The 25,434-nt window shown below is 57.1% G+C and overlaps 9 protein-coding genes across 9 annotated transcripts; 6 read left to right on the top strand and 3 right to left on the bottom strand.

The window, feature by feature from the left end:
- Positions 1 to 955: 955 nt before the first annotated feature.
- PG985_003657 (uncharacterized protein) lies at positions 956 to 2,548 on the top strand (the record flags this gene model as incomplete). Its single annotated transcript, XM_066823426.1, has 1 exon — positions 956 to 2,548. The coding sequence occupies one exon, from the start codon at positions 956 to 958 to the stop codon at positions 2,546 to 2,548; it is 1,593 nt and encodes a 530-aa protein (XP_066686586.1).
- A 493-nt stretch (positions 2,549 to 3,041) lies between these two features.
- PG985_003656 (pantoate-beta-alanine ligase) lies at positions 3,042 to 4,268 on the top strand (the record flags this gene model as incomplete). Its single annotated transcript, XM_066823425.1, has 1 exon — positions 3,042 to 4,268. The coding sequence occupies one exon, from the start codon at positions 3,042 to 3,044 to the stop codon at positions 4,266 to 4,268; it is 1,227 nt and encodes a 408-aa protein (XP_066686585.1).
- An 847-nt stretch (positions 4,269 to 5,115) lies between these two features.
- Positions 5,116 to 7,026, bottom strand: PG985_003655 (uncharacterized protein; the record flags this gene model as incomplete). The annotated part of the gene is made up of 4 exons (XM_066823424.1): positions 5,116 to 6,572; positions 6,638 to 6,694; positions 6,752 to 6,788; positions 6,856 to 7,026. 4 exons carry the CDS (start codon positions 7,024 to 7,026, stop codon positions 5,116 to 5,118), a joined length of 1,722 nt encoding a protein of 573 aa, XP_066686584.1.
- A 5,066-nt stretch (positions 7,027 to 12,092) lies between these two features.
- On the top strand, positions 12,093 to 14,035 carry PG985_003654 (uncharacterized protein; the record flags this gene model as incomplete). Its single annotated transcript, XM_066823423.1, has 5 exons — positions 12,093 to 12,235; positions 12,331 to 12,487; positions 12,571 to 12,700; positions 12,759 to 13,685; positions 13,761 to 14,035. 5 exons carry the CDS (start codon positions 12,093 to 12,095, stop codon positions 14,033 to 14,035), a joined length of 1,632 nt encoding a protein of 543 aa, XP_066686583.1.
- Positions 14,036 to 14,731: 696 nt separating this feature from the next.
- On the top strand, positions 14,732 to 16,316 carry PG985_003653 (uncharacterized protein; the record flags this gene model as incomplete). Its single annotated transcript, XM_066823422.1, has 2 exons — positions 14,732 to 15,487; positions 15,603 to 16,316. 2 exons carry the CDS (start codon positions 14,732 to 14,734, stop codon positions 16,314 to 16,316), a joined length of 1,470 nt encoding a protein of 489 aa, XP_066686582.1.
- A 352-nt stretch (positions 16,317 to 16,668) lies between these two features.
- On the bottom strand, positions 16,669 to 18,189 carry PG985_003652 (histone acetyltransferase; the record flags this gene model as incomplete). The annotated part of the gene is made up of 1 exon (XM_066823421.1): positions 16,669 to 18,189. The coding sequence occupies one exon, from the start codon at positions 18,187 to 18,189 to the stop codon at positions 16,669 to 16,671; it is 1,521 nt and encodes a 506-aa protein (XP_066686581.1).
- A 480-nt stretch (positions 18,190 to 18,669) lies between these two features.
- Positions 18,670 to 19,303, bottom strand: PG985_003651 (uncharacterized protein; the record flags this gene model as incomplete). The annotated part of the gene is made up of 3 exons (XM_066823420.1): positions 18,670 to 18,705; positions 18,778 to 19,079; positions 19,165 to 19,303. The coding sequence occupies 3 exons, from the start codon at positions 19,301 to 19,303 to the stop codon at positions 18,670 to 18,672; spliced, it is 477 nt and encodes a 158-aa protein (XP_066686580.1).
- A 1,989-nt stretch (positions 19,304 to 21,292) lies between these two features.
- Positions 21,293 to 23,013, top strand: PG985_003650 (cyclopropane-fatty-acyl-phospholipid synthase; the record flags this gene model as incomplete). The annotated part of the gene is made up of 4 exons (XM_066823419.1): positions 21,293 to 21,694; positions 21,781 to 22,448; positions 22,518 to 22,773; positions 22,903 to 23,013. The coding sequence occupies 4 exons, from the start codon at positions 21,293 to 21,295 to the stop codon at positions 23,011 to 23,013; spliced, it is 1,437 nt and encodes a 478-aa protein (XP_066686579.1).
- A 1,033-nt stretch (positions 23,014 to 24,046) lies between these two features.
- Positions 24,047 to 24,889, top strand: PG985_003649 (glycolipid transfer protein domain-containing protein; the record flags this gene model as incomplete). The annotated part of the gene is made up of 2 exons (XM_066823418.1): positions 24,047 to 24,372; positions 24,595 to 24,889. The coding sequence occupies 2 exons, from the start codon at positions 24,047 to 24,049 to the stop codon at positions 24,887 to 24,889; spliced, it is 621 nt and encodes a 206-aa protein (XP_066686578.1).
- Between the last annotated feature and the right edge of the window lie 545 nt (positions 24,890 to 25,434).

The raw sequence follows: 25,434 nt of genomic DNA, 5'->3' as shown, positions 1-25,434 counted from the left end.
AACATCTACTACATGTAACCATCTGACCGTAGATACAGCCATTTCATTTACTCCCTGACTCGTTGTGTATGCTCTCTGCTATGAAAGGATTTATCAATACGCGTTTCTCAGTTGCAACACTTGAGGGACGCGAGGAGAAATGCGGCAAATGCCGAGTAAACCCGGCAAGACCAACGAATGCTGTTTCCACACTCTGCCAGTTTGGGTAAGCCACATACTGCAAGTTCGGACAAAGAGCATGTCTTCTTCCATATAGCTTCAGTCAATTCGATGCCATGAAGCGTGGGCATCAGCTGCGGGTAGAATTGACTTTCTTCAGACGAACTACGGCCATGACAGCCGAAATCCTCCTCTGCGAGCCCCATCCCGAAGTTCTGGATCAAACTCTCTTTTCAGCTGAAAAAGTGCCAAGATCAGCTGGTAGCTATGGGCTACCCCAACGTTTCTCGGGATATCCCACTGGGCTCCCGACACCGCATTCGCCGGAAGAAATGGCCGGGCTTTACCGACCAAACTGTCCACGTTATCTCGGGGCAAGCGACGGATCCGGTTTGCTTTCTCCGCTTCCCCAGATTGATAGGTGAGGCGATATGCAGGGGATCCCGGACCTGGCCAGGTTGGTATGTTCGCAGCTGTGGTTCCTGCCTCGTGATACGGCATCTCCACAGATAAAGGCCAGTAGCTGTTGGGCGCAAGATGTCGTTCGATCACAGAGGGAAACCATAACATGTGAGAGGGATCATTATAAGGCCGCGGAGGGTTTTCGGTTTACACGCTGCCCAGAAGATCTTTGTATCCCCGTTCCAGTCCGTCGGGACGATTGCTACTTCATTCCCGCCCGGTTCCTCGAACGCTACCAGGCTTCATCGAAAGAGTTGGTTACCAAATCCATACTTGACCAGGTTGATACTTACTGACATCAAATAACTCAACAAGTAGCTGTTTGTAAGCCACCATGGAGAACACCGGCGCCCCCGCGACGGTGGACGCCGCCGTCAAGGGCCAGAAACTGGGCGTCTTCGCTTGGATGTCCAACGGCGGCATCGTCAAGCTCAACGCGATCCTGCTACTCTCGCTCATCTCGTCGTACGCGACGGGCTTCGACGGGTCCATGATGAACGGGCTGCAGTCGCTCGACAGCTGGAAGGCCTCGTTCAACCACCCGGAGGCCGACGACCTGGCCCTCCTGAACGCCATCCAGAGCGTCGGCCAGCTCGTCGCCCTGCCCTTCTGCGCCTACACCTGCGACCGCTTCGGCCGCAAGCCGGCGCTGCTCATCAGCGCGGCCGTCATGTTGATTGGGGTCGCCCTGCAGGGCGGCGCGCAGAACACGGGCATGTTCATCGCGGCGCGCGGCGTCATCGGGCTCGGGCTCGCGCTCAACATCACGGCGGCGCCGCTGCTCATCATGGAGCTGGCCTACCCGGCCCAGCGCGCCCCGCTCGTGTCCATCTACAACAGCCTCTGGGGCGTGGGCGCGCTGGTGGCGGCCTGGGCGACGTACGGCACCTTCCGGATCGAGTCGACGTGGGCGTGGCGGATCCCCTCGCTGCTGCAGGCCTTCTCGAGCGTGCTGCAGCTGGCGCTCTGCTTCTTGATCGAGGAGTCGCCGCGCTGGCTCATCTCGAAGGAGCGGGACGTCGAGGCGGAACGGTTGTTGGTCAAGTACCATGCGAACGGCGACGCGGCCGACCCCCTCGTGCCGCTCGAGATGGAGGAGATCCGCACGGCGCTGCGGCTCGAGAACGAGGCGCTCACGTCGACGTCGTACCTGTCCTTCTTCCAGACGCCCGGCAACCGGCGCCGGTTCTTCATTATTCTCGCCGTCGGCTTCTTCTCGCAGTGGAGCGGCAACGGGCTGATCTCGTACTACCTGACCCTGATCCTGAACTCGATCGGGTACAAGGACCAGGAGACGCAGACCCTGATCAACGGCCTGCTCACGCTCTGGGGCACCGTCTGGAGCCTGGCCTTCTCGCTGATCGTCAACCGGTTCGGCCGGCGCACTTTGTTTTTAGTCTCGACCATCGGCAGCCTGCTGTGCTACATCGTCTGGACCGCGCTGGAGGCGACGTACGAGAAGGCGGTGGATCTCGCCGGCGACGGCGAGGGCGGGCCCGACGGCGTGGCGAAGGGCGTGCTGGCCATGATCTTCCTGTTCAACCTGGTGTTTACGTTGGGCTGGGGCGTGCTGCAAGTCACCTACGTGGTCGAGATCCTGCCCTTCCACCTGCGGGCGCGGGGGCTGGTACTGTACAACCTGTTCGTGGCGCTGGCGCTCATCTTCAACCAGTACGCCAACCCGATCGGCGTCACCAACTCCGGGTGGAAGTACTACATCACGTACGACGTCTGGCTCGCGTTCGAGGCCCTCGTCGTGTATTTTCTTTTTGTCGAGACGGGCAAGCTCAGCCTCGAGGAGACGGCGGCCGTGCTCGACGGAAAGGAGCACGAGCGGAGGCTCGAGGAGGAGGTGCTGAGGAAGACGGAGGCGAAGACGTTGGGGCTTACGACGGTGGTTTCGCGGCATAGTGAGAAGGGGCTGTAACTTGTACATGGTGACCAATAATACAGGACTATGCTTCCTAATGCTATGTAGCTTTACACATCTTAATTTACTGAGAAGTTTCCTTCCTCATGTACGTTGGCTACATTATGGCTGCCTAACTGGCAGGTCGTGTCCAAGCGAGCCCTTTTCAGACAAGTTTCGTGAAAGCAAACATTGTGCAGTATGTCTCGTTAAAGCATGTTGTGTCAAGGCAAGCAGCAAGACTTGGGGTTTCTGTTTAGGCAGCTTGTAGAAGGGGTCCAGGCAGTAGGGCCCGTGCACCAGCACCATCTCAAGCTCCAATATTGCGGGCGGGAAGGACCCTCAGGCTTTCTAATCGGACCTAGAATTTCGCAGCACAAATCATCACAGCCGTGCTTCATAATCAGCCCATTGAGCCACCGCCATGGCGCTGACGTGTCTCCGATCCATTTCCGTCTCTTCTCCCGTTCCCTAGATTTCGTCCACGACCGACCAGAACCAACCCCCCACCATGTTTGCGCGCACAATCCGCCGCGCCGCGAGCTCGCGTGCCGCTGCAACTACCACCCTTACTTCCCCTGCGGTGATGACGATGCCTCGGTGCAGCAGCAGCCAACAACCCACAACGACGACGATAATACCGACGATCCGAACCATGGCCTCCTCCTCCTCCTCGGCCCGCAGCCCGAACCTCTCCTCCCGCGAGACGATCCCCTCAACCCGGATCCGCGTCCTGCGCTCCGTCGACTCGGTCCGGGCCTGGCGCAAGCCGCACCAAGTTGACCAGCGCATCGTGGGCCTGGTCCCGACCATGGGCGCCCTGCACGAGGGCCACCTGTCGCTGATCCGGGCCGCGGCGCGCGAGAGCCACGAGGTCGTCGTGAGCCTCTACGTCAACCCGGCCCAGTTCGGCGTGCACGAGGACCTGGACTCGTACCCGCAGACCTGGGCGACCGACTGCGCCGCCCTGGCCCGGCTCGACCGCGCGCTCGCCGACGACGGCGCCAACCTCGGCCGCGTCAGCGCCGTCTTCGCCCCCAGCACGGCCGACATGTATCCCTCGGGCTTCCCGGGGCAGGCCGTCGACTCCAAGGGCAGCTTTGTTAGTATTACGCCCGTCGGCGAGGTGCTCGAGGGCGCGAGCCGGCCGACGTTCTTCAGGGGGGTCGCGACCGTCTGCATGAAGCTGTTTAATATCGTCCAGCCCGACCGCGTCTACTTTGGCCAGAAGGACGTGCAGCAGACCGTCGTCATCCGCAAGATGGTCCGCGACTTCCGCATGCCCATCGAGGTCCAGATCGGGCCCACCACCCGCGAGTCCGACGGCTTGGCCCTCAGCTCTCGTAATGTCTATCTGGGCGAGCGCAGGCGCAAAGTCGCGACGGTGCTGAACCGTGCGTTGAAGGCGGCGGAGCAGCAGTACGGCAGCGGTAGCGGCGCTCTGGACCGCGAGGCCATTCTGGGCGCGGCGCAGAAGGTCACGACCGATACGCTGGCTGAGCAGATGGCCTTGGCGCCCGAGGATAGGGTCACGTACGAGGTGGACTACATTTCCCTGTCGGACCCGGAGACGATGGAGGAGCTTTCGGAGGTCGATCCCAAGAAGGGCGGTATCCTGAGCGGTGCTGTCAAGATGCTGCCCGTCGAGGCGCCGCAGCCGGGTGAGGACCTGGGGCACAGCGGGGGGCCTGCGGTGCGGTTGATCGACAATATCATCCTGAGCCCTTCTCCTACGTGAGAAGATGCCTGAGAAATTACGGAATTAGACTGTCGTCGTTGCGAATACCCCCTCTTATCGAAGCGCAATCTGATGGCGCCACGGTCCATCGATGAACGGCTTCTTGTATAGACTCGATGCAAAACAACATCAAGCGTTTAGCATTATCCAGCTTGCCTGATTTTAGTAGTCGGAAGACTGGTCGCCCAACCTAAAGATATCACAGGAGACTCGAGCGGCAAGCAAGTAAGAAAGGTTTTAGTTATCTCTGTCTCTGCACCAACATATATGGTGTATATAAAGTACAATCCATGAATGATTAATGAAAGACAATGGTATCTTATACAAACAAACTTGCACTCGAATGGAGCACTTGCTAAAAGGAGTGTGATGCTGCTCTGCGAAAGAGTGTAGGTATTGCTCTGGGGAAAAAAGGAATGTAATGCACGCACTCGGCAAGTCTTGCTTGAACCAACCCAACACCAACAAGCAAGCAAACGATACGCAACCAACGCCTTAGATGTCTGACCCTTCTCCGCCCGCCATGCTTTTCTTTTGGTTTGTGCACCACCACAGCCACATATGCACAACTAGCCAGCCAGCCAGCCAGTCGACGCCCGCCCTTCCGTCAACGATCTCTCTACTGACTGGTGACCTAGAACCCATGGGTCTCCGGCCACGCACTCCCCCGCGTACTCAAATGCCGCGAGGAAGAGCGATCTCGCCCGCCACCGGTTCTACTGCTTCCACCACCTAGAAACCACGATGACCGCCTGCTGGCGCTCCGCCCGTGCCCGTGTCCCCCCAGGTGCCGCGAGGAGCGCTTCTTGTCGAGGTAGAGGCGCAGGTCGGGCACCGACCACGCGAGTCACTCGTGCGTCATGAGCCAGCTCGTCTCGAGGGGACCCTTCTTGGCGTTGCTCCACTCGCTGGCGGGCCGGCCGTGCGAGGTCGAGGGCGGGGTCATGTTGGCCAGGGGCCCTTTTCGGGAGGGGGGCAGGGGGAACAGGTGCGCCACGTTTTCGACGTCGGTTCCCTGTTGCAGCAGCCGGGCGCGCTCGCGGGCGGCGAGGTAGGCGTCGGAGAAGGGTTCGTCGCTGCGGCGGGTGTCTTCTTCTTCGTCGGAGGAGAGGGAGGAGAGGGAGGATAGGGTGGAGGAGGCGTCGTCGTGGTCGAGGTACAGGCCGCCGGTGCCGCGGCTGTAGAGAAGAGAAGTGGCGTTGATGTCTTTGGTGAGGTCCTTGTTGTGGTCCTTGCTGGGGTGGTGGTACCGCTTGCGGCCCTGCGCCGAGGCGTAGGCCGAGGGGGGTTGTTGCGGCGCTTGCGGGGGCATGTTGTTCAGCGGCGGCGTCTGCAGCGTCAGGGGCGGGAAGGTCAGGGGGTCGTTGAGCTGCCAGGCCGCCGGCACCGACGAGTTGACGGCCGTCGTCGCGTACGAGGACACGGTGTTCTGGTTGTAGCCCATGCGCGTCGTGGCGGCGGCGGCGCGGTGGCTGTAGTGTTGAGACGACCGCGCCGTGCCGAAGACGTGTCGGCGGTGGTGGCTGCTGCCGCCTTCGCGCATGCTCATCGCGCTCCGGGTCGAGGGCGGGTGCTGGTTCAGGCCCGAGGGCGGCGAGGGCGGCGCGGTCGACGAGCTGCCGCTCGCGCTGCTCGAGTGGCCGTAGCCGTGGAGGCGGCGGGCGCCGCGGCCGTTGCCGCCGCGCAGCCGCGACGAGGAGGTCAGGAAGCGCGAGGTGAAGCGCAGGTAGATGGGGCCCACGGTGGGCAGGCTGATGCAGAGGATGCCCGTCAGGACCTCGAAGACGCAGAGGAAGACGTTGGTGGACAGGGAGCCGCCGGTGGGGTTGTAACCGCTGTTGTTGTTGTTGTTGAAGACGGTGGTGAGGCGGACGCAGCTGGAGACGACGACGGCCATGCCGAGGGCGAAGCAGGCCATGAGGCCGAGCTTCTCGGGGCCGCGCATCTTGATGCTCCAGACGGTGTACATGGGCAGCAGCATGATGACGAGGTCGGTGACGACGTTGGTGACGATGAGGCTGGCGTACAGGGCCGTCTGGCTGCCGCAGCTGCCGCCGGGGACGGTGGGGTCCCAGCGGAAGGGCAGCGGGTGGCAGACGAAGGCCAGGGCCAGCGTGAAGGCGAGGGTCCAGGCGCCGACGACGCCCAGCAGCTCCTGGATCACCCGCCGCAGGCCGCCGGGGGCCTTGCCGAAGACGCGCAGGTAGAAGCAGAGGACGCTGGTCTTGAGCAGGGCCAGGGCGTGCACGTAGAGCATGTCGAAGCCGAAGAGGACCTTCAGGATGAGGTTGGAGTTTGTGATGACTACGGGCACACACATCTTGTTAGCATCGTTGGTCTCTAGGGAGAGACCTTAGGGGCGTACTTACGCTCTTCGTAGTGTGGTGAAGATGGCACGGCATCGTAGCCCATGCCAATTGTGCCGACTATGGACAGGTCAGTTTTGCTCGTCACTTCAGAGAGGTACTTGGGATGAAACTTACAGAAACCTTGTACGCCTAGGCAGAGGATGCCCAAAATCTGTATCAGTGTTAGCACGTTGTTTGGTTCTTCTGCTCCGGGGAAGGGCTGTTAGGAGGATTCATACCGTAGCAACCACGATCATGCCGTCGTCTATCCCGAGACCAACACCCCGTACCCGCGTCCATATACGCAGCCCCACGACGATTAAGACTAGAAATAAGATGGTGCAGTTGATGGCGAGAGGCGCCTTGACCTGTGACGCCATGGCGAGGGAGGTGACAGACTCGGAAGCCATGACTATTAGGATGATGATGAGGAAGGTGGTGATGGTAAGAACGAAGCACCAACGGCGACGATGGATCCCCTCGGGCAGCTCCGTCTTGAAGGAGGTGTAGCAGGAACAAGTGAGTGTGGTTTGGTATTATGATATAAACAAGGGCAATACGCAGAGCAAGCAAGATTAAAGAGTGTCAGATGAGGAACCGGACAAGGTCCTTAAACGAGTGTGAGTTACCAATGACTGGTCTGGTCGTGATGGGTTGGAGAAGAGGGTGATTAGAGACGACGGGGACTGTGCCCTTCTATAAGCAGTTCCCGGGTATCGTCCTCTCTATTACGCCGCGGCATGGAAGGAAGAAGGCTATTTCGGAGCGCGGGTACCGCACAGACTCGGGCCAGAGGACGTGACTGGCAACGCGACGAGGAGGGACAATCTCGTGGTGGTGATTAGTGGTGACGATAGGCGACACGGCGGATGGGTGAGTCTCATAACAATAACGCGAAAAATTAAGGGACTGCTGCAGGGAGCAAATAGTCGAGGCAGGAAGGTCTCAAAGAGGGGTCCTCCCATCAGGGAATCGATGATGACGGCGGTCGAGATCAAGTGTCTGTGTGGTCCGGGTAGGTAGTCAGAGTAATAACGCCGTTGGCGTAGCTGGCGGGAGCGTATAAGCAGTCAGACACTGCCAGGGGCGTTGGCATCTGGCAAGTCTGAGGGAGGGACTCGGCCAGTATGAAAGGAGACTGCATACTATGGAGGACGGGTTACCGTATAGGGATCGTTGTGGGCCGGAGATTGAGGCTCACCAGGTGCCGGAAATCATGGTGGTTCAGCCAACTGCACACCAGTTCCAGATTTCTCTACACACCGCAGCGCAGTTGGATATCGTCATTCCCGGTTCTAGACCCAAGGCCAAACGACTCTTCGCTTCGCTTCAATTAAAATTGTTAGTACCACATGGGGCAGTCAAGTTGTTAGTTCTGACTTCTCGCCTATCCTGTACGGTCCTGGCCATTGTTGAAACTCGCCAAACTGATGGATATCATGACAGTTCGAGTAGCCATGTTGATAGATGGCTACCTCAACGTCATACAGTCGCTGTTCCGCTGTTGTTCCATTCTGTTGGAATGACTTCGGCTTTCGCATGCAGGCTCTTTAGCATTCGTTCGTGCAGCTGCAGGTCTGATGAGCATAAACCATGCCCTACTTGCTTTTCCCCCTTTCCCCCTCCTCAATTCTTCTTCTTCCTCCTTTCTTTTTTCCCCTCTGCTAACCAGCAGCCCACATGGCTCAGGAACAGGCACACCGAAGCAAATTTGCGGCAATGCCAGCAGGCCAGCGTACTACCTACTGCCCAGTCATCATTCATTTTCATGTTTGATGATCGGCCCCTCATCAAGTCAGGCCTCCGTTGCTTTTGCATGCAGGTCCTACCTGACAGTCCTGCCACGCTACTGCGAACAGCCAGTGATTGCTGCAGCCTCTAGCACGAGAAAGCCGCCTAATCCACCTGGAAATGAGAATATTCAAAGACTTGCCCACAGGTAATATCGGTGGTGTCACTCTCCAACAGAACTGTAGGGCGAGGATGCTGTTAAGCTTAAAGGGCTGATAAGTTGTTATCCGCAGATGCTCGTGTATTTCGTCGGAGGCTGAGAATAGTGAGACACAACGTGGCAGCCCGTCGATCTTTCAATGTTCAACGCCGCGGACGAAGATACCCGAACCATCAATTGTCCCCGCGCAGATTCTCATAGCTAGGAGTAATTGATCAAAGTAAGGAAGCGTCCTGAGGAGAACATGCACCGATTTCGGGATCGGTGCTGTATACGACTTTTCATCAATCAGAGATACGGCATCCAGCACGCAGACAGGCTACCTGTGAGAATACCGACATGGTCGATCATGCACCTAAACCGCACGCCGCCGCAAAAGCAAACCTGCTGTCAAAACGCACATCAAGCTGCACCTCGGCCTGGCAGCCGAGCAGTCGAGTGGCACCACCCCCGGAACAATTTCGAGCAGGACTCTAGAAGGCGAAAGTGTCTTAGCCAGACACAGCCCAGGGGGCAGTCTCATACATCCAATTCCTCTTTGGCTCAGAGAAGAGACTTATTGAACTCTTTAATGAGTCCCCAGTGCCCATCAACATCATCGATAAAGTGAAGTGGCAGAGAGGAAACCCCGCCGGATACGTGTGGTCTTGCGGCTGCAGCAATAACATCCTTCCACCATCTCGGACCTCTCTACGTTTACATTTACAAAACGCGACCGCGTTTTGTTTTCCAGCTGGACTACCGGGGACGATGAGAGGACACGGCGCTCGGACGGTTGCTGCTGTCGGAGATGGTATGCTCTTTCTCGTCTCTTTGGCGAGAGAGTAGTCAGTCAGTACAGCCTCCTAGCCTCGTTGCATCGACATCCGGCTCGCGAAATGACAATCGTGGAGGCCGTTTCTGAATCTCTTTAGAGATCTCACGTCTAATTGACCCTGGATCTAGAGATGTGAAATGTCCGTTGTCTTGCTGGTCCCCTACTTGACCACAGACGAAGCGTCCAAGAGCTTTCCATGTGCTGCTGGCTGTACGCCTCGGGAGGACTACCCCCATCGTATTGGACGGATGCCACAGAAATTGACCTTGCCTGATAAACACATAAACCCTTACCAAGAGCTAACAGACGGTATCGTAAAACGAAAAGCCTTAAGATGATTACCCTAATGAGCGCCCGTTTGGCGAGCCACTGCGTTGCTGTATACCGGTCGCTCTCTCCATTCAAGATGAAGATATTTATAACAGCAAGTCTCAGCATGGACTCGAAATTCCCCAACGACACCTAAGCACAGATTCTCCCATCTGTGCGCTGCCGTGAGTCCGTGAATAATACCCTATCTCTAAAGCTATTTAGAGTAGATCACCCGCAATACACTTACCCTTCCAATCCTTTCCATTCCTTCTCAAGTACGACCGAGCTGCAGTTTACCTTCGTTCCAGGACCCGGACCCTATACATTCATTCATGGGCCATATTGGCCTTGCCAGGTTGATAGGGAGTAGAAGATGATACTCCTGTGGCCCAATGAGATAATGAATGTCACTGACCGCTGTCAAATACAGCCAGTTTTCTTCATCAACCCGAAGAGGCTTCGTTGACAGCTGGCACCCTGCCGGTAAGCATCGCCGCCGACTTAGACCGCATGTGCGCCCGGTAGGATATCTTTACCCGACCAAGACCGCCAAACTTGTGTTAAGTCTTCTCTTCTACCAAGGCTTCCGACATACGTCAAGCTGCCTCCCATGAGACGAACTCAACGATGCCAAGGCTAAAGGGTGGCCTGATTCATCTACCCATACTGGATACAACTGAGGATATCCCCAGAGCATTGGCAATGGCATTAATCGCTCCCCTTCGCGCCTAATACAGCAAAAGCCACCTGATCATTGTTTTCCGGGTTCTGCCAACCAAACGAGACGGGAGGGGACGTTTTGGTGACGATAACCCGCGGTGCATGATGCCGATTCCCCCGATTGTGGCACCATGGTGCGTCAAGCCGACGGCGAGATTGAATCAGAACCATCAAGGTCTTGGCTCCTAGGCGCTGGACCGCGGGAGAAGGTCGCGAATAGACTCAATCGGGGGAGTGGTTGGCGGGTCGCTGCATAAGGAATCGGGAAATGGGTTTGAGCAAAGCTGCCATGAAGCAACTCAGCCACAAAGGTTGTGCGAGGCCGAGGGTGTGACAACTTTAAGACGTTTCCCGGACGTTTTAGCTTGATCGCAGCTCGCCTTATATTCGAGCCGGACTATTAGTTCGTCCCGCAATATAAAGTAGGCATCCGGCACGATCCCAGCCAAGATAGAGGCTGTGATGAGACGCCGAATTGGTTTATGTAGGTATTTCATTGAGTAGCCGACCTCTTGAAGCCCATGGGATCCATGGCTCTCGCTCTATACCTAGAATTGGCTGGTTGAGTTGTTCTCACTCACTCCCTCGGCGCCAACTTGCCGGTTTGATTACTCAGAGCAACATGGTTACGGTGTAACCAGTGAAATGCTATCGGCGTATTACCCGGCTACCGGCTCAGGTCAAACAAGAAGCTGGTCCCGTGAGTCGGGGCCACAGTCAGATTCCTACCAATTGGCTTCCTGCCATCTTGAGCCGAAGCATGCATATGCCAAGCCCCGCCGTGTATGAGACGGCCGCACTTCGAGACGGGTGTTTACATACAGGGAGGAGGAAGGTGTCTTTGGGGGTGGGAAGAAGGTGGGAAAGAAGCAACGGAAGCCCAGCAGAAAAGCTCATCCCTGACGCAAATCATCAGTTGAATGTGTGCGCAGTGGGGGGCTCTTGGAGGTTACCTGTTTCGAGATGAGAGATTGTGCGACGTACCCCGGAATCGCCCATCTAGCTTGGCTGGGTGACGGGTCTAGGGGCTAGTTTGTGCTGTAGGGGACAGCTTCAAGGGACAGGCGAGGAGGCTTAATCCTCTTAATTCTGGGGACCGCTCAAGCGCTGTAGCAAAATCAAGCTTCAATTGGCTCTACACTGGGATACAACCTTAAGTTCACCCCTGTCAACATACTGTTGAGCAAGTGGCTTCGGGATCATTTCTCTCGCTTAAGCAAAGGGGTTCCCTGCCCGAGTGCGATTGCAGAAACTCGGTGGATCTGCTGCCGTGCATTTACCATTTAGAGGTGCAGCTCAGTGGATGCAGTGCAGCAGCGCAGCAGTGCAGCGCAGCAAGCGCGGTACCGCCAGAGGCAAGCAGCAAGCAGGTGGGGTGGGCAGGTGCGGGCTGACCCTGCAAAGTGACCCTCCGACGATGACAGCACCGAAAAGTTAGGGAACTCTGCACTCTGGTCACATAGTAATCCCCATCCTCCCAAACAAACCTGCATCTATACGAGCTCGGTTTCTCCTATAAACTTGCACATCCCACCTTGCTGCCGCGTGCCCTTGACCAGTCTTAACTACACATTTATTCCAATGACCGTCTTCCGGTGAAAAACAACAACAGAGAGAGCTTTGAGAGCTCCAGAAACGATCGACTGCCGCCACTACCAGAAACCACACCAACCATCATGACTTGGTCGCTTCGCTCGCTGGCCCCTCTGGCTCTGGCCTGCTTATTGTCGGACCAAACCGCCGCCCAACAGCAGCCATTGACCGACTTTGACCCCAACGAAGCCTGCCCCGACTACAAATCCTACTCGGCCTACTCACAGTACGTTTGCTGCCCCTCCTTGCCTTGCTCCTACCTCTCCCTAGCTGCAGGCGCAGAAAGCCCTTGCTGACACTGCCTTTCTCTCTGTCGCACAGCCGGCCCCTTAGCGAAGGCCCTCTCGCCCTGCCGTTCCAACGGCCCCATACCCGATGCCGAACTTTCCACTCCGACGCCATTGAGAAGGTCATCGACGACGTCACTTCGCGCATGCAAGACCCCGATCTTGCGCGCTTGTTCGAGAACGCCTTTCCGGTTAGTCTGGACGCCGCGGCAGGCGCTGCTTCCACCGAAGCAAGATGCGCCAAGAACATATGCTGACTTATGCTTGAACACAGTCAACGACGGACACGACAGTCAAGTTCCATACCACGGGGAAAGACGGCAAGAAAAAGAAGAAGAAGCCCAACACATACTCGCCCGACGATTCTGGGAAATGGGAGGGCCCGCAATCCTTCATCATCACAGGTATGGTTTCCTGACCTGAGGAGTGCCCCTCTCTCGATGGCTGACATGCCGAGCCCAGGCGACATTATTGCGGAATGGCTGCGAGATTCGACGAACCAGCTGTCGCCGTACCAACCGCTGGCGAAGAAAGACCCTGCCGTCTACCAACTTATCCTAGGCGCCATCAACACACAGTCCGAGTTCGTCATCGAGTCGCCCTACTGCAACGCCTTCCAGCCGCCCCCCATCAGCGGGTTGCCCGTCAGCCATAACGGGCAGGATGATAATGTCCACCCCGCTTATGAGCCCTCGGCCGTTTTCGAATGCAAGTACGAGCTGGACTCGCTGGCTCACTTCCTGGCCCTGAGCAACGACTTCAACGACCACACCGACTCGCGCGAATACCTGACGACGCGGTGGTTCTTGGCCCTCGAGACTGTCTTCACCGTACTCGAGCAGCAGTCGAAGCCGACCTTCGACCCGGAGACGGGCCGCTACGAGAGGAACGAGTACACCTTCAGCCGCAACACGAACCAGGGCACCGAGACCCTGAACCTGAACGGCGTCGGCAACCCGCTCAACAACGGCACGGGCCTGGTGCGGTCCGCGTTCCGGCCCAGCGACGACGCGACCACGCTGGGCTTCTTCATCCCCGCCAACGCCATGATGGCGGTCGAGCTGAAGCGGGCGGCCAACATCCTGAAGGCGGCCGGCGAGTCCACGTGGGCGCGCCGCGCCGAACGGTGGAGCCAGACCATCGCCGACGGGGTCTGGGAGCACGGGGTGGTGCACCACAAGAAGTTCGGCGATGTGTTCGCGTACGAGGTCGACGGCTACGGCTCCGCCCTCTTCATGGACGACGCCAACTACCCGTCGCTGCTGGCGCTGCCCCTGATGGGATTCCTGAAGCGCGACGATCCCGTCTACCAGAACACCCGCAAGATGTTGCTGTCTAAGGAGTCGAACCCCTACTTCCTGACGGGTCGCGAGTTCCACGGCATCGGAGGTGAGTACTTTTGTCCCCCTTACCCCTTTTTGTACTCGAGTATGTTTGCTAATGATTTGTTTGCGTCAATTATAGGACCTCACATTGGTTTGTCGAACGCGTGGCCCATGAGCTTGCTCGTCCAGGCGCAGACGTCTGACAGCGATGCCGAGATCAAGGAGTGCTTGAACCTCGTGCTCAAGGCGAGCAAGCTGGGACTGATCCACGAGAGCGTGGATGTAAATATGGTCAGCTCGTACACGCGGAGCTGGTTCGCGTGGGCCAACGGCGTCTTTGCCGAGACCATCTTGGACATTGCGAAGCGGAAGCCGCATTTGATTTTCAAGAACGATAAGCCTTATGAGATTTGACGAAAAAGACCGAGGGGGAAAAACGAAAGAGTGGCGGGGAAGAGAAAGGGACGAAGAGGAAAGAGTTTTATCTCTAATAGACGTGGGCAGCCGGGCACTTGCCCATGTATTTGTGCGTGTGCGAGTGTAGCATCATCAGGGGAAAGCATTGGCCGGGTCGTTTATTGGGTGCATCATTATTATACCCCCGTTATAGCGCTCTTTTAGCATTGTTCAATGGCATGTTCGCATGTTTAACTGATCGGTATATGCAATTTGGCTATGGTCAACTAACTCTTTGAAGGCTTCTTTGGAATGCCCTTGCCGCTTGTTACATCTTGAGCCGACACCACAGTCGCAGTGTCAAACGTAATGAAGGCATTTCTGACGTGTCTAAGGTATAATCTCTAGTATGCCTTGTCAAGGGCAGGTCACGTCACGGGTCACATGGGTGAAGTATGGTGGTTGTAACGGTAAGTTTGGGGAAATGTAGCTCCACCTCCCGCCGCTCCGGATTTCGGTCCCGATCTTGCATGACGGGGTCCACCTGCAGCTTTGGGTATAAATATGCACGACGACCTACAACCTCCATTATTCCCATCCCAGGCAATGTTTAGATGTTTCTCTCGCGGTACATCCAGCCATTCGATATATCCCCAGATCTTGCACCCGCAAATAATGACCCGCCTTAAACCCCGTTGCATCCATGAGACGACCATGATGGCATCATCAGCCGATTCGAAGACATCAGCTCCTCAAGCCCAGGTCCAACCCTCCCCCAACCGCCCCGTAAACGCCTCCGCCATGGCCTCCAACGCGGACCACCCCCGAAAATCCATCAACCTCCTGCGCGGCTGGCCCTCGACCGACCTGCTCCCCACCGCGGCCCTCAACGCGGCCTCGCAGCGCCTGCTGGGCAACCCGGCCCTCGCCGCCCCCGCGCTGCTCTACGGGCCCGACCCGGGCTTCGAGCCCCTGCGCGGCGCCCTGGCCGCCTGGCTCGCCGACTTCTACGGGACTTCGTCGGATGTCGAGCGCATCGCCGTCAGCGGCGGCGCCAGCCAGAGCCTCGCGTGCATCTTGCAGTCGTTCACGGACCCGGCTTACACCCGCGCCGTCTGGATGGTCGCCCCCTGCTACTTCCTCGCGTGTCCCATCTTCGCCGACGCCGGGCTCGGCGGGAAGGGCCGTCTGCGCGCGGTGCCGGAGGACGAGGAGGGGATCGATCTTGGGTTTTTGGAGGCGGGGCTGCGTAGGTCGGCCGAGGAAGACAATGCCGCCGCCGCTGCCCGAGAGGGGGGAGAGGGGGAAAAGTCGTTCAAGGACCCGGGACCGCACCGCAAGCTCTACCGCCATGTGGTGTACTGCGTCCCCTCCTTCTCGAACCCGTCGGGCAAGACCATGAGCCGGCGCCGGCGCGAGGGGCTGCTGGAGCTGGCGCGGCGGTACGATGCCCTTATCGTCTGCGACGATGTGTACGACATGCTGCAATGGCAACCCACCACCTCTTCCTCTTCCTCTCCCGAAACAGCACCAGACCTCAACCAAGCCCTCCTCCCCCGCCTCACCGACCTCGAGCGCCCCCTAGGCCCCTCCCCCGCACGACCCGCCCGGCAAGTCCTTCGGCCACGCCGTCTCCAACGGCTCCTTCAGCAAGCTGGCGGGGCCCGGCCTGCGCACCGGCTGGACCGAGTCCAGCCCCGACTTCGCCTACGGCCTCTCGCAGACGGGCTCTACCCGCTCCGGCGGCGCGCCCTCCCAGTTCGCGGCCGCCGTCGTCTACGAGCTGCTCGTCTCGGGCGGGCTGGCGGCGCACCTGCGGGACGCGCTAAGGCCGGCGTACCGAAGGCGGCACGGGCTGGTGGCGGGGGCGCTGCGGCGGCATCTGGGGCCGCTTTACGCACTACCGAAAGACGATGAAAACGGAGGAAACGACGCGAACACAGCCATGAAGGGCGTGGTCCGTAGCCTCGCGGGCCGCGACGACGTCTTCGGCGGCTACTTCGTCTGGTTCCGGCTGCCCGGGGACCTGAAGGCCGACGACGTCGCGCAGCGGTGCATGGCGGAGGAGAACCTGGCCATCGGCACCGGCGGGCTGTTCGCCGTTCAAGGAGATACGAACGGGCCGCAGTTCGAGCACGAGGTGCGGCTGTGCTTCGCGTGGGAGGACGAGGCGGACCTCGAGGACGGGGTGCTGCGGCTGAGCCGCGTGCTCCGGCGGATGCTGGACGGGGAGCCGATGAGGCAGGGCGCTGCGGTGGAAACAGGCAAGGGTGGGAAAGGGGTGGACGAGTTGAAGTAATTATCTAGATGGTGCAGCATGAAAGGAGAGTACATTGGGCTACATATATGCAAGAAGACTTTATAATCATAGGCACAAAGCAAGCACATATGTCTGTTACGCTTATGTATGTATGTATGTAGCAGTTCTAGCGAATTCGAATAATGGCAAAATATGCCGCCATATCAGTATTTTTCATTCAATCTACCTAGGGTATCTTTTTCGTCAATAATAAAAAGCAAACGAACGCCCTAAGTAAGTACTTTTTTTACCCAAAGCTATAAAACAAACAAACAGACAACCCCAACTCCTTTGCTATGCCGTCAACAGTCGCCGTTCGTTTCTTCTTCCAATTCGAACAGGATTCTCAGATTTACCAGCCCCAAGTCCTAGAGGAGGCCGTGAAGACGGGGGGCTTCCACTGGATGCGCCCGGGGGAGATGGACCGGATGTTCTTGGACTTGGCCTTCTCGCGCTGCTGCATCATCTTCTCCGAGACGACGAGCTTGTGCTCGCCCTTGTGGTAGACCTGCATCTTGAGCGCCTGCAGCGTGTGCTCCACGTCCTGCGTCGTCATGGCCAGCTCCGACGATATCGACTCGATGCTGCACTTATCATCACGGTCGTTGTATCTCAGGAGCAGGTCCAGGATCTGCTCCGACCAGTACTGCCGGTAGCTCAGCAGGCCCAGGTCCGAGAGCGGCTTCTCGGGGGAGCCCAGCTTGCCCTCGACCTTGGACAGCTCGTACGAGAACTGGATCAGCAGTCGACCGAAGCCCTTGCGCTGGTACTGCGGCATCGTCAGGATACAGGCCACGTTGTAGCCCTCGGCACACTCCTTTTCCTTCGAGAAGTAGCCGACGAAGTGGTGGCCCCTCTCGTCCTTCTGCGTCATGACGTAGAACAGGAACGGGTCGACGTCGTAGTAGAGCGTCTTGTGGTCGAGGAACATCTTGGACAGTAGGCACAGGTTGCGGCACCAGGTGCGCTGCCGGCGGCCGTCGATCTCGAAGAAGGACACGTACTCGTCGCGGTAGATCTCGTTGCCGGGCGGGTGCTGCAGGGTGCACTTGTGTCGGTGCCGCGTGAAGGACTTCTGGTCGCCGTAGTAGTTGAGGCAGAACTCGCAGATGAAGATGACGTCCTCCTGCGTGAAGGCTTCGGGGTAGGGCGAGAAGTACCAGGGGAACAGGTCCCACCGGCCGAACTGCACCTTGGAGATATTTCGGATGCGCGCCAGCTCGGTCGGGTTCTGCGTCATGGAGCCGCCGGTTCGCAGCTTCTCGATCTCGGCCTCTCTGCTAAACTCCTCCTTCTTGACTTCGGGGGGATTGTTCTCGTCGTCGTCGACGTCCATCTCGTCGCCGCCGCCGCCATTGGCAGCAGGGGTGTCGCCGGCTTTGGAATCGAGGTCGCGCGGGGTCGAGGGCGCCTTGCTCTGGCTCTGCGAATCGACGAATTCGGACCAGGGGTGCGGGGTGACGGCCTCGGAGGTAACGGACTGCTCGCGCTTGCCGGGGCGCTTCTGGGCGACGTTCTTCTTGCCGACGTTCTTGCGAGCACCGTTAGGGCCGGCGGCGACGGCGCCCTTCTTGGTCTTACCGGCCTTGGGCTTGTCCTTGTCCGGGTTGGGCCACTCGACGTCCTGGTCGAAGTCGATGCGCTTGACGGGCACCCACTCGTCGAGGCGCTTGTTGAAGTTGTCGAAGTTGCAGTAGAACTGTCGCCCGCTCTTGGTGTCCTTGATGCTCAGGATCTCGGCGCGCCGCGCCTGCCCGTCCTTCTCGACCATGGCGATGCAGCCCACGCGGATCGAGTCGGGCGTCGCCTTACTCTTCTGCCGCGACCCCTCAGGGCCGACGGCCGCCTCGCCATTCAGAGCACCGGGTGTCATGATGGAGATGCGATGCGATGCGATGGCGCGATGCCGCGGTGATGGGATTGTGGCCAAATTGGGTGCAGATTTGATGGAAAAGATGATGATGGTTGGGTCGCGGAATAAATGCGCGACTGGGAAACTTATCAAAAGAATTGAACTGATTGATAACGTTTGGCGGGGCAAGGCTGTTTTGTTACTGGAAGTTACCAGTAACCTCGCTAAACCCAGCTGGAGCATCGAGCTTTTTAGCCTTACAGCTCTGCTACACCACCAACATACACCAGAGAGCCAGTATGTTATTGGTGATGGAATAAATGCTTCCTCGACCGGTATCAAGTGTTTGCATCAGGAAAATACTATCATTAAGCCTAGATCAAAGTATCCTTGTCTATAAAATTCCAACGAATTCATGAGTGCTGTGTTCAGCGCGCCGTAACGCCGTTATACCATGCATCTATACCCAGTGCAATAAACCAAACCGCATAGACTACCTTCTTATGCGCTGCTGTCCAAAGCGGGATACGAGTGAATCTGGAGTATTTGCAGTCAGTTTTGGGGTTTCTGTCATGATTTCACCGGTAGAACTCGTTCTCGAACACCTACCTGCTCGGAAAAGGACACCCATTCCTCAATGCCCCTCACGTAGGGGTCGGCGCCGGCATCCGCCAGCGACTCGTGGCCCCAGACCACGAAGTCGTCGAACTGGGCCTTGCTCTGGAGCGGCGCGATCTCCAGGGCATCGGGCAGCTCCTGCAGGTCGGCGTCCTGGTCCATCTCCTCCTCACGGGGGATCTCGCGCTTGGTGTCCCCCCTTTCGGCCACGGCGCCGTAGTAGCCCGCGGGCAGCGGCACCGTCTTGCCGTGCAGCTTGCGACCTCTCAGGTAGGCTGTTTTTGTTGATCCATCTGAAACAACATTAGATAATGGCTAAGAGATATGAAGAGAAAAAGGCAAATGTTTCCCTGCCTGTATTCTGTCGATTGCACATACCTTCAGTGGCCGTTGGACGCCAGAAAGATTCTAAAGGGGCGACGTTTCCATCGTGGTGTATGCGACACGGCAGCAGGTTAAGCTGGGCTTTCTTCGGTGCGGTCTTATCCCCCGCGACTGTGAGCATAGGTTGCGACATGGTGAATCCCGAAGTATGATGTTCGTGTATTTGGTATTTGTGCCGATTATATGCCCCTGCGATGTGGATGCAGATGTTGGAGTAGCTTTTGCTTGTAGAACCGTATGCTCGACTTCTGGGAGACGCGTTTTACAGGAAAGTCGCGTTGGGCCGGACCCTTGCAGGGTAGCCCGCGTTAATTGACTGACTGAATTGGGGGTCGACTCCACACCACCCTCAGCGGCCAAGCTTTGGGATCTCGGCTTTGGAATCTGGCTTGGCCAGGCTTACAGCTAACATGACCTCAGATTCGAGATCATACCCGAAAGGCACTACTATACGTGGTACCACGGCATTAGCCAATCGTCAATCAATTGTATTCCTGTTGATATAGAACGCAATAATTCGACAATTGCTTAGCCTGTCATGATTGAATGAGACCAAAACTCAGCACATTCACGAACTTTAGCTATAGCGGTACAGTCGCCGACAAGACTTCACTGTCCGCGTGCTATTCATTGAGAAATGGAATATTGACTGGACTGGAAAACCACCTTCGTTACACGAGATCATCGATAAGGACAGAAGAGCTATCATTGTCACGATCGCGCCAACAGACCAGGAGATTCAAATCGCGATCGCTGCCGTCGACTATGAAGGGGGGGGGGGGGCAAGTGGCCCATAAAGGACTACGTAGCTCGCAGTTCGTGATACACCGCGTCGGGACCCTCGGGAGTTCTACGGCGACGGTGGTGCTCAGATCCATGTCTCTTGTTGCGGCCGCTGTCACATCTGCAACCCCCTCGTTTGTGCTGGTTCATCGAACTTGAAACTAACCCAAATGCAACTCCTGTGCTACCAGTCGCAAAACGCTAGCATCTCTCGGACCCCTTTGCCGATCCATTTCCAGGCGAAACAGGCAACCTCCTCACACAGAACTCCCTCCCCATCGAGAGTTGGAGCGTTGATGGTTTCCACTTCATCTGCAGTTGGCGTTTCCCGGATGGGCTAGCTGCGGTCCATCTTTGTTTCTTCGTCAAGATCGTCGCCTGCTGGCATGTACATACATACTTACCTCATACTACTACATGTCAGTCGAGTGAAGGTGCGCCCAGAATCATCGCTGCGCGCCCAATATCTCTACCGGTGCAGCTCTCGCATCCATGTATGCTGAATGACATATCATTATATCTCTGCAGCTGAGATGATACAATCGCGCTGGCGCACGCCTCCGAGATACTTTCGTTCGCCATTTAAACCTTTTTGCTAATATTCGGCTTATCCCCAAGCCGTTCTCAGCATCCCTGTTCCCCGTCCGTCGTCCCTGGATTCTCCGCTGCGGAGACCGGCCGCACTGGCAAGGACTGCTTCATCTTTTTCTCCCTCTTTGCTGGATTCGGCCTACTTAACCACCTTTTCCCAGCCTGTCTCTATGGTGGAAGGCTGCATGCAACTTCGGTGGCCACATGCTACATACGGGCGTAGGTAACCTTACCGTACTTGGTAATGCACGGAGTTACGCCAGTGCGCCACTATGTAACTGCTAGGAGTTCGGCCAGATTCGATGGAGCCAAAAGCAAGCTGAACAGGAAGTAGTCGACGAGGAAGGATAGACGGGTGTTTCCCCTTCGAGCCCTACTATATTTTCTTCCCCTCTAATAATATATTGCCATGGCAAACTGTAGACTTCGAAATACATATGATCGTTAATTTGGCTTGATATTCTGGAAGAATAATCAAACGGAATAAGCTTAAGTCTCCCACCATCGATCAACTTGCCTGGAAACTGTTAGGATTGGCTAGCGCCCGCGATCGTTTACACCATCAAGAGTCTGTTCGCCTGGTCTTCGCATCATCACCCGTCCAACACGAGGGCCTGTTTTCCCTTTTCTGTTTGCTTTGGTAGCCGGCGTAGCGGTTTCCTACGGAGAGAAAGCCTCCCCACCACGTTTCTTCAAGTGGTTGAAGTTGTTGCGCTGTCGGACAAAACCCGAAAGAAGGAAGGAAACAATGGCACCATCACTGCTGCCGGACTTCGTCTCTCGGCCCCTTATGCGCGGGGCCGACCTGGTCGGCACCAAGCTGGGCAGCTCGACCTGGGGGCCCGCCCTGGCGGTAGCCAAGCCCGCCATCCTCTCGGTCTTTTCCAAGATCGAGGTCGGCACGCTGCTGCTGGTCGACCAGCCGGCCGGGTCGCGCCTCGTCTTCGGGCAGAAGCTGGGCGCCGTACCCAAGGAGATGCCGAGCCAGAAGCAAAACGCCGTGCGGAAGGCCGACACGGTCCCGCGCGTCGAGATCGTCGTCAAGGACGACTCCTTCTGGATGCGCCTCTTCCTCTTCGCCGACATGGGCTTCGCCGAGTCGTACATGCTGGGCGAGTTCGACTGCGAGGACCTCACGGCTTTCTTTCAGGTATGTCACCATGTCTCAAGCCCACCTAATCTTGCATGAGCTTCTTCTTGGGGGTTCGTTGGTATCTAATGCGCAATACTTTTTAGCTCTTCATCATCAACAGAGATCAGATGGGCAACGGCACGACGTGGTTCTCCACCATCTCCGGCGCCATCAGCAGCGTTGCGCGGACCACCAACACGCTCTCCAACGCCCTGCTGAACATCCAGGCGCACTACGACATCAGCAACGACATGTTCGCGGCCTTCCTGTCGCCGGACATGACCTACTCGTGCCCGATCTGGAAGCCGCAGTCGGCGGGCTCGGCGTACCGCGAGGAGACGCTGGAGGAGGCGCAGATGACGAAGCTGCACCGGTTCGTCGACGGGGCCCGGATCAAGGCCTCGGACCACGTGCTCGAGATCGGCACGGGCTGGGGCTCGTTCGCCATCGAGGCCGTCAAGAAGACGGGCTGCCGCGTTACTAGCTTGACGCTGTCCAAGGAGCAGAAGCTGCTCGCCGAGGAGCGCATCCGCCAGGCCGGGCTCGCCGACCGCATCCAGGTGAAGTTGATGGACTACCGCAACCTCGCGGTCCCCGATCGGCCCTATGATAAGATTGTCTCGATCGAGATGCTCGAGGCTGTCGGTAACGAGTTCTTGGCCACGTACTTCTCGCACATGGACAGGCTGCTGAAGAAGGATGGGGGTATTGCCATGTTCCAGTGCATCACGATGCCGGAGAACCGGTACGAGGCGCTCGGGAAGAAAGAAGAGTGAGTTTACAACTGTTGCCCCACGCGTTCCTAGGACTTATGGGAATCCCGAGCTGACAAGTCGTTTAGCTTCATCGCCAAGTACATTTTCCCCGGTGGCTATTTGCCCGCCATAACGCAGCTGCTCAACCACATCAGCACCGAGTCCAAGGGCACGCTGATCGTGGAAAACGTCGAAAACATCGGCGGCCACTACGCCAAGACGCTGCGGCTGTGGAAAGAGAAGTTTATGCAGAACTTCGAGTCGACCATTGCCCCGGCGCTGCGGCGGGAACACCCGAACATGACGGACGCCGAGATCAACGTGTTCCGGAGAAAATGGGAGGTGAGTACTGAAGTAGTGGAAACCCACGAGCGAACCCCATACATATATGCAGTCAGCTAGCTAGTAGCTGTACAACATCCCGGAGATGCGATCCGATTGAGCTAACCTGGGAACCACCAACCAACACAGTACTATTTCACCTACTGCGAAGCGGGTTTCGTCACCAAGACGTTGGGTGACGTGATAATTACGGTGGGACGCGAGGGCGCCCTGGAGTTGATGGAGGATATTCCCATCTGATCAGATCTGATCAGAAGCTGACCCGGCCGTGCGGTACGGTCGGTCTAGCTAGCGGTGGCCCGGAGAAAGGAAACTTGTCTCGTTTTTGGGTCCAAGGATTTTTTATTTGTTTGCATTGGCATAGCGCAGCGTGCAACCCCCCTCAATTGTAGTCCCGTAACCATTTGCGGGTTCGTAGATTACCAGCAGTATTGAAGCAATCAATGGCAGGAAATGTGTAATATGCTGAACAATGCCTTGTATGATTGATTGGCGATTGGTCTCAGTGCAAGCATGTGGCGTCAGTCATGCAACCCGTGTCGAAACTAGCCCTTGGCAATGCTATTCCTCAGCCCGTATTCTCTGTCGACAGTTCAAGCTCTTGAAGTTTCCACAGGGCATTCAAATGGAGAGATTCAATCTCTGAACATACGAGTCTCTTCGTCAATTTTTCCGTATCACCAATGCCAACCTTGTCAGGTTACCTGGGCTCAGCTGTGAGATCATAAATGCTGTTACGGCGTCACGGGCATACGTAAGAGGCCAGGGAGGCTCGGGCTGGACCCCACCTAAACGACCCCTCCACCGTCGTCAGCCTATCCGGAACAAGCCCCCTTCGCTCTATTGGAATGCTAGCAGCGCGGGGTCGTGGCTAGCGACCAGCATTCAAGTTGACACGATCCAGAGCTCCCCTTTTGACGCACCTAGATTGGCCAACCCCTGATCAAGACACCGCTCCTTCTATCCACCCTCCGCCTCTCCTGATCCATCCTCTTCGTTCTTTGGAATAAATATCCAAAGCCTCAAGGACCCCCATCTTCTTTCCCGCATACACCATCAATCGTCGTGCTGGCCACATAACAAGAAGAAAGGTACGATGAAGCTCCAACCAGCAACGCCTCCTTGCCCGTCCCGTCACGTCCCCTCTCTCTCACCTCCACCCCGACGACCCTCTTGCATACATCTTAACCTACTTATCATACTAACATCTGGCCCGATCTCGTCAACAGCTTAACAACCCGATTTCTCCATCCTCCCACCCAAACAAATCAACATGTCGGTCCCTACCTTCCCCACCGGAGGCACCCTCCTCGACACCTTCAAGAAGTCCTTCGTGGACGTGCCCGTCGACTCGGAGAAGGACAACGCCATCGCCACCACCGACTTCCTCGACGCCGCCGAGTCCCTGACCACCATCTTCGACGCCCTCGGCTCCGTCGCCTTCTCCCCCGTCAAGAATGACATGATCGGCAACGTCAAGAAGATCCGCGAGCGCCAGCTCGCCGCCCCCGCCGAGAGCGCCACCCTCCAGGAGCTCGTCATCAACGAGCTCAAGACCAAGAAGCACGTCGCCACCGAGGGTCTCGTCTGGCTGGTCCGGTACGTTCTTGATCTTCCTTGATCTGATCTCCTCTGCAGCATACACACACACAGCCCGTAATGCATTGGCTTACGGGAATTGCTTGCGTTGGGGGTCGGCTGTTTGCAAAAGCCAACATCCATAACTTACCCGCCCAGCATGAGCCTCAATCCCTTACACCCGTACCACAACGACTACCACTCCTACCAAATCGCCCGCTAACTTTTCTGTGTCCTTAATAGTGGTCTGGACTTCACGTGTATTGCACTGAGCCAGAACCTGGCCAAGGAGACCGAGGAGATGTCCGACTCGTTCCGCAACGCCTACGGCAACACCCTGAAGCCCCACCACAGCTTCATGATCAAGCCCGTCTTCAGCGCCGCCATGAGCGCCTGCCCCTACCGCAAGGACTTCTACGCCAAGCTGGGCGCCGACCACGACAAGGTCGTCGCTGAGCTCCGCCCCTACCTCGCCGCCCTCGACAAGATCGTCGCCATCCTCAAGGGCTTCCAGGACCGCAAGGAGGCCAAGTGGTAAATTATCCGCCACTACCAATCCAATCAACAACAATAACAAACAAAAAGAGCATGGGTTTTTGGGGAGCCTCAAATAGGGTATAATGTCATTGGTTTGTGGTTGGTATTGCCACGGCTGGTGCTACATACAATGTCCTCACAGCGACCTTTCTGGAAGGAGGAAACAGGCACTTGGAAGCCCATGTATCACGATGGAACGGTATCATGTCATGAGGGAAAACACGGGATTAAACTGCTGAATTCGCGAAAGAATACATTCCATTAGAGACCTTGGTTACTGCAATGGCCATGGTTCGCAGAACGAAACACTTGCCTCGGACCCACAACATATGATTTGGTCAATGCCCGTGATGTGTGATAATATTGCTATTGGCGTTGACAGACATAGCAGCAGTACTTACCCCAGCTTCAATATGACCCAAGCTCTGCAAGGTGGGCCTTTGGCGGTGCGCAGACACATTCCCAGCGCATTTCGGCCTCGCTATCTGGTGTTTACATCAAAGCCTTAAAAGGTAGAATCTATAGTGGCACATTACTTCTTCTAGA

Source organism: Apiospora marii (assembly GCF_038362585.1).
Source record: "Apiospora marii strain CBS 49790 chromosome Unknown utg000003l_segment0_segment0, whole genome shotgun sequence".
NCBI classification, from domain to species: domain Eukaryota; kingdom Fungi; phylum Ascomycota; class Sordariomycetes; order Amphisphaeriales; family Apiosporaceae; genus Apiospora; species Apiospora marii.
This window is presented reverse-complemented; position numbering and strand designations above follow the sequence as displayed.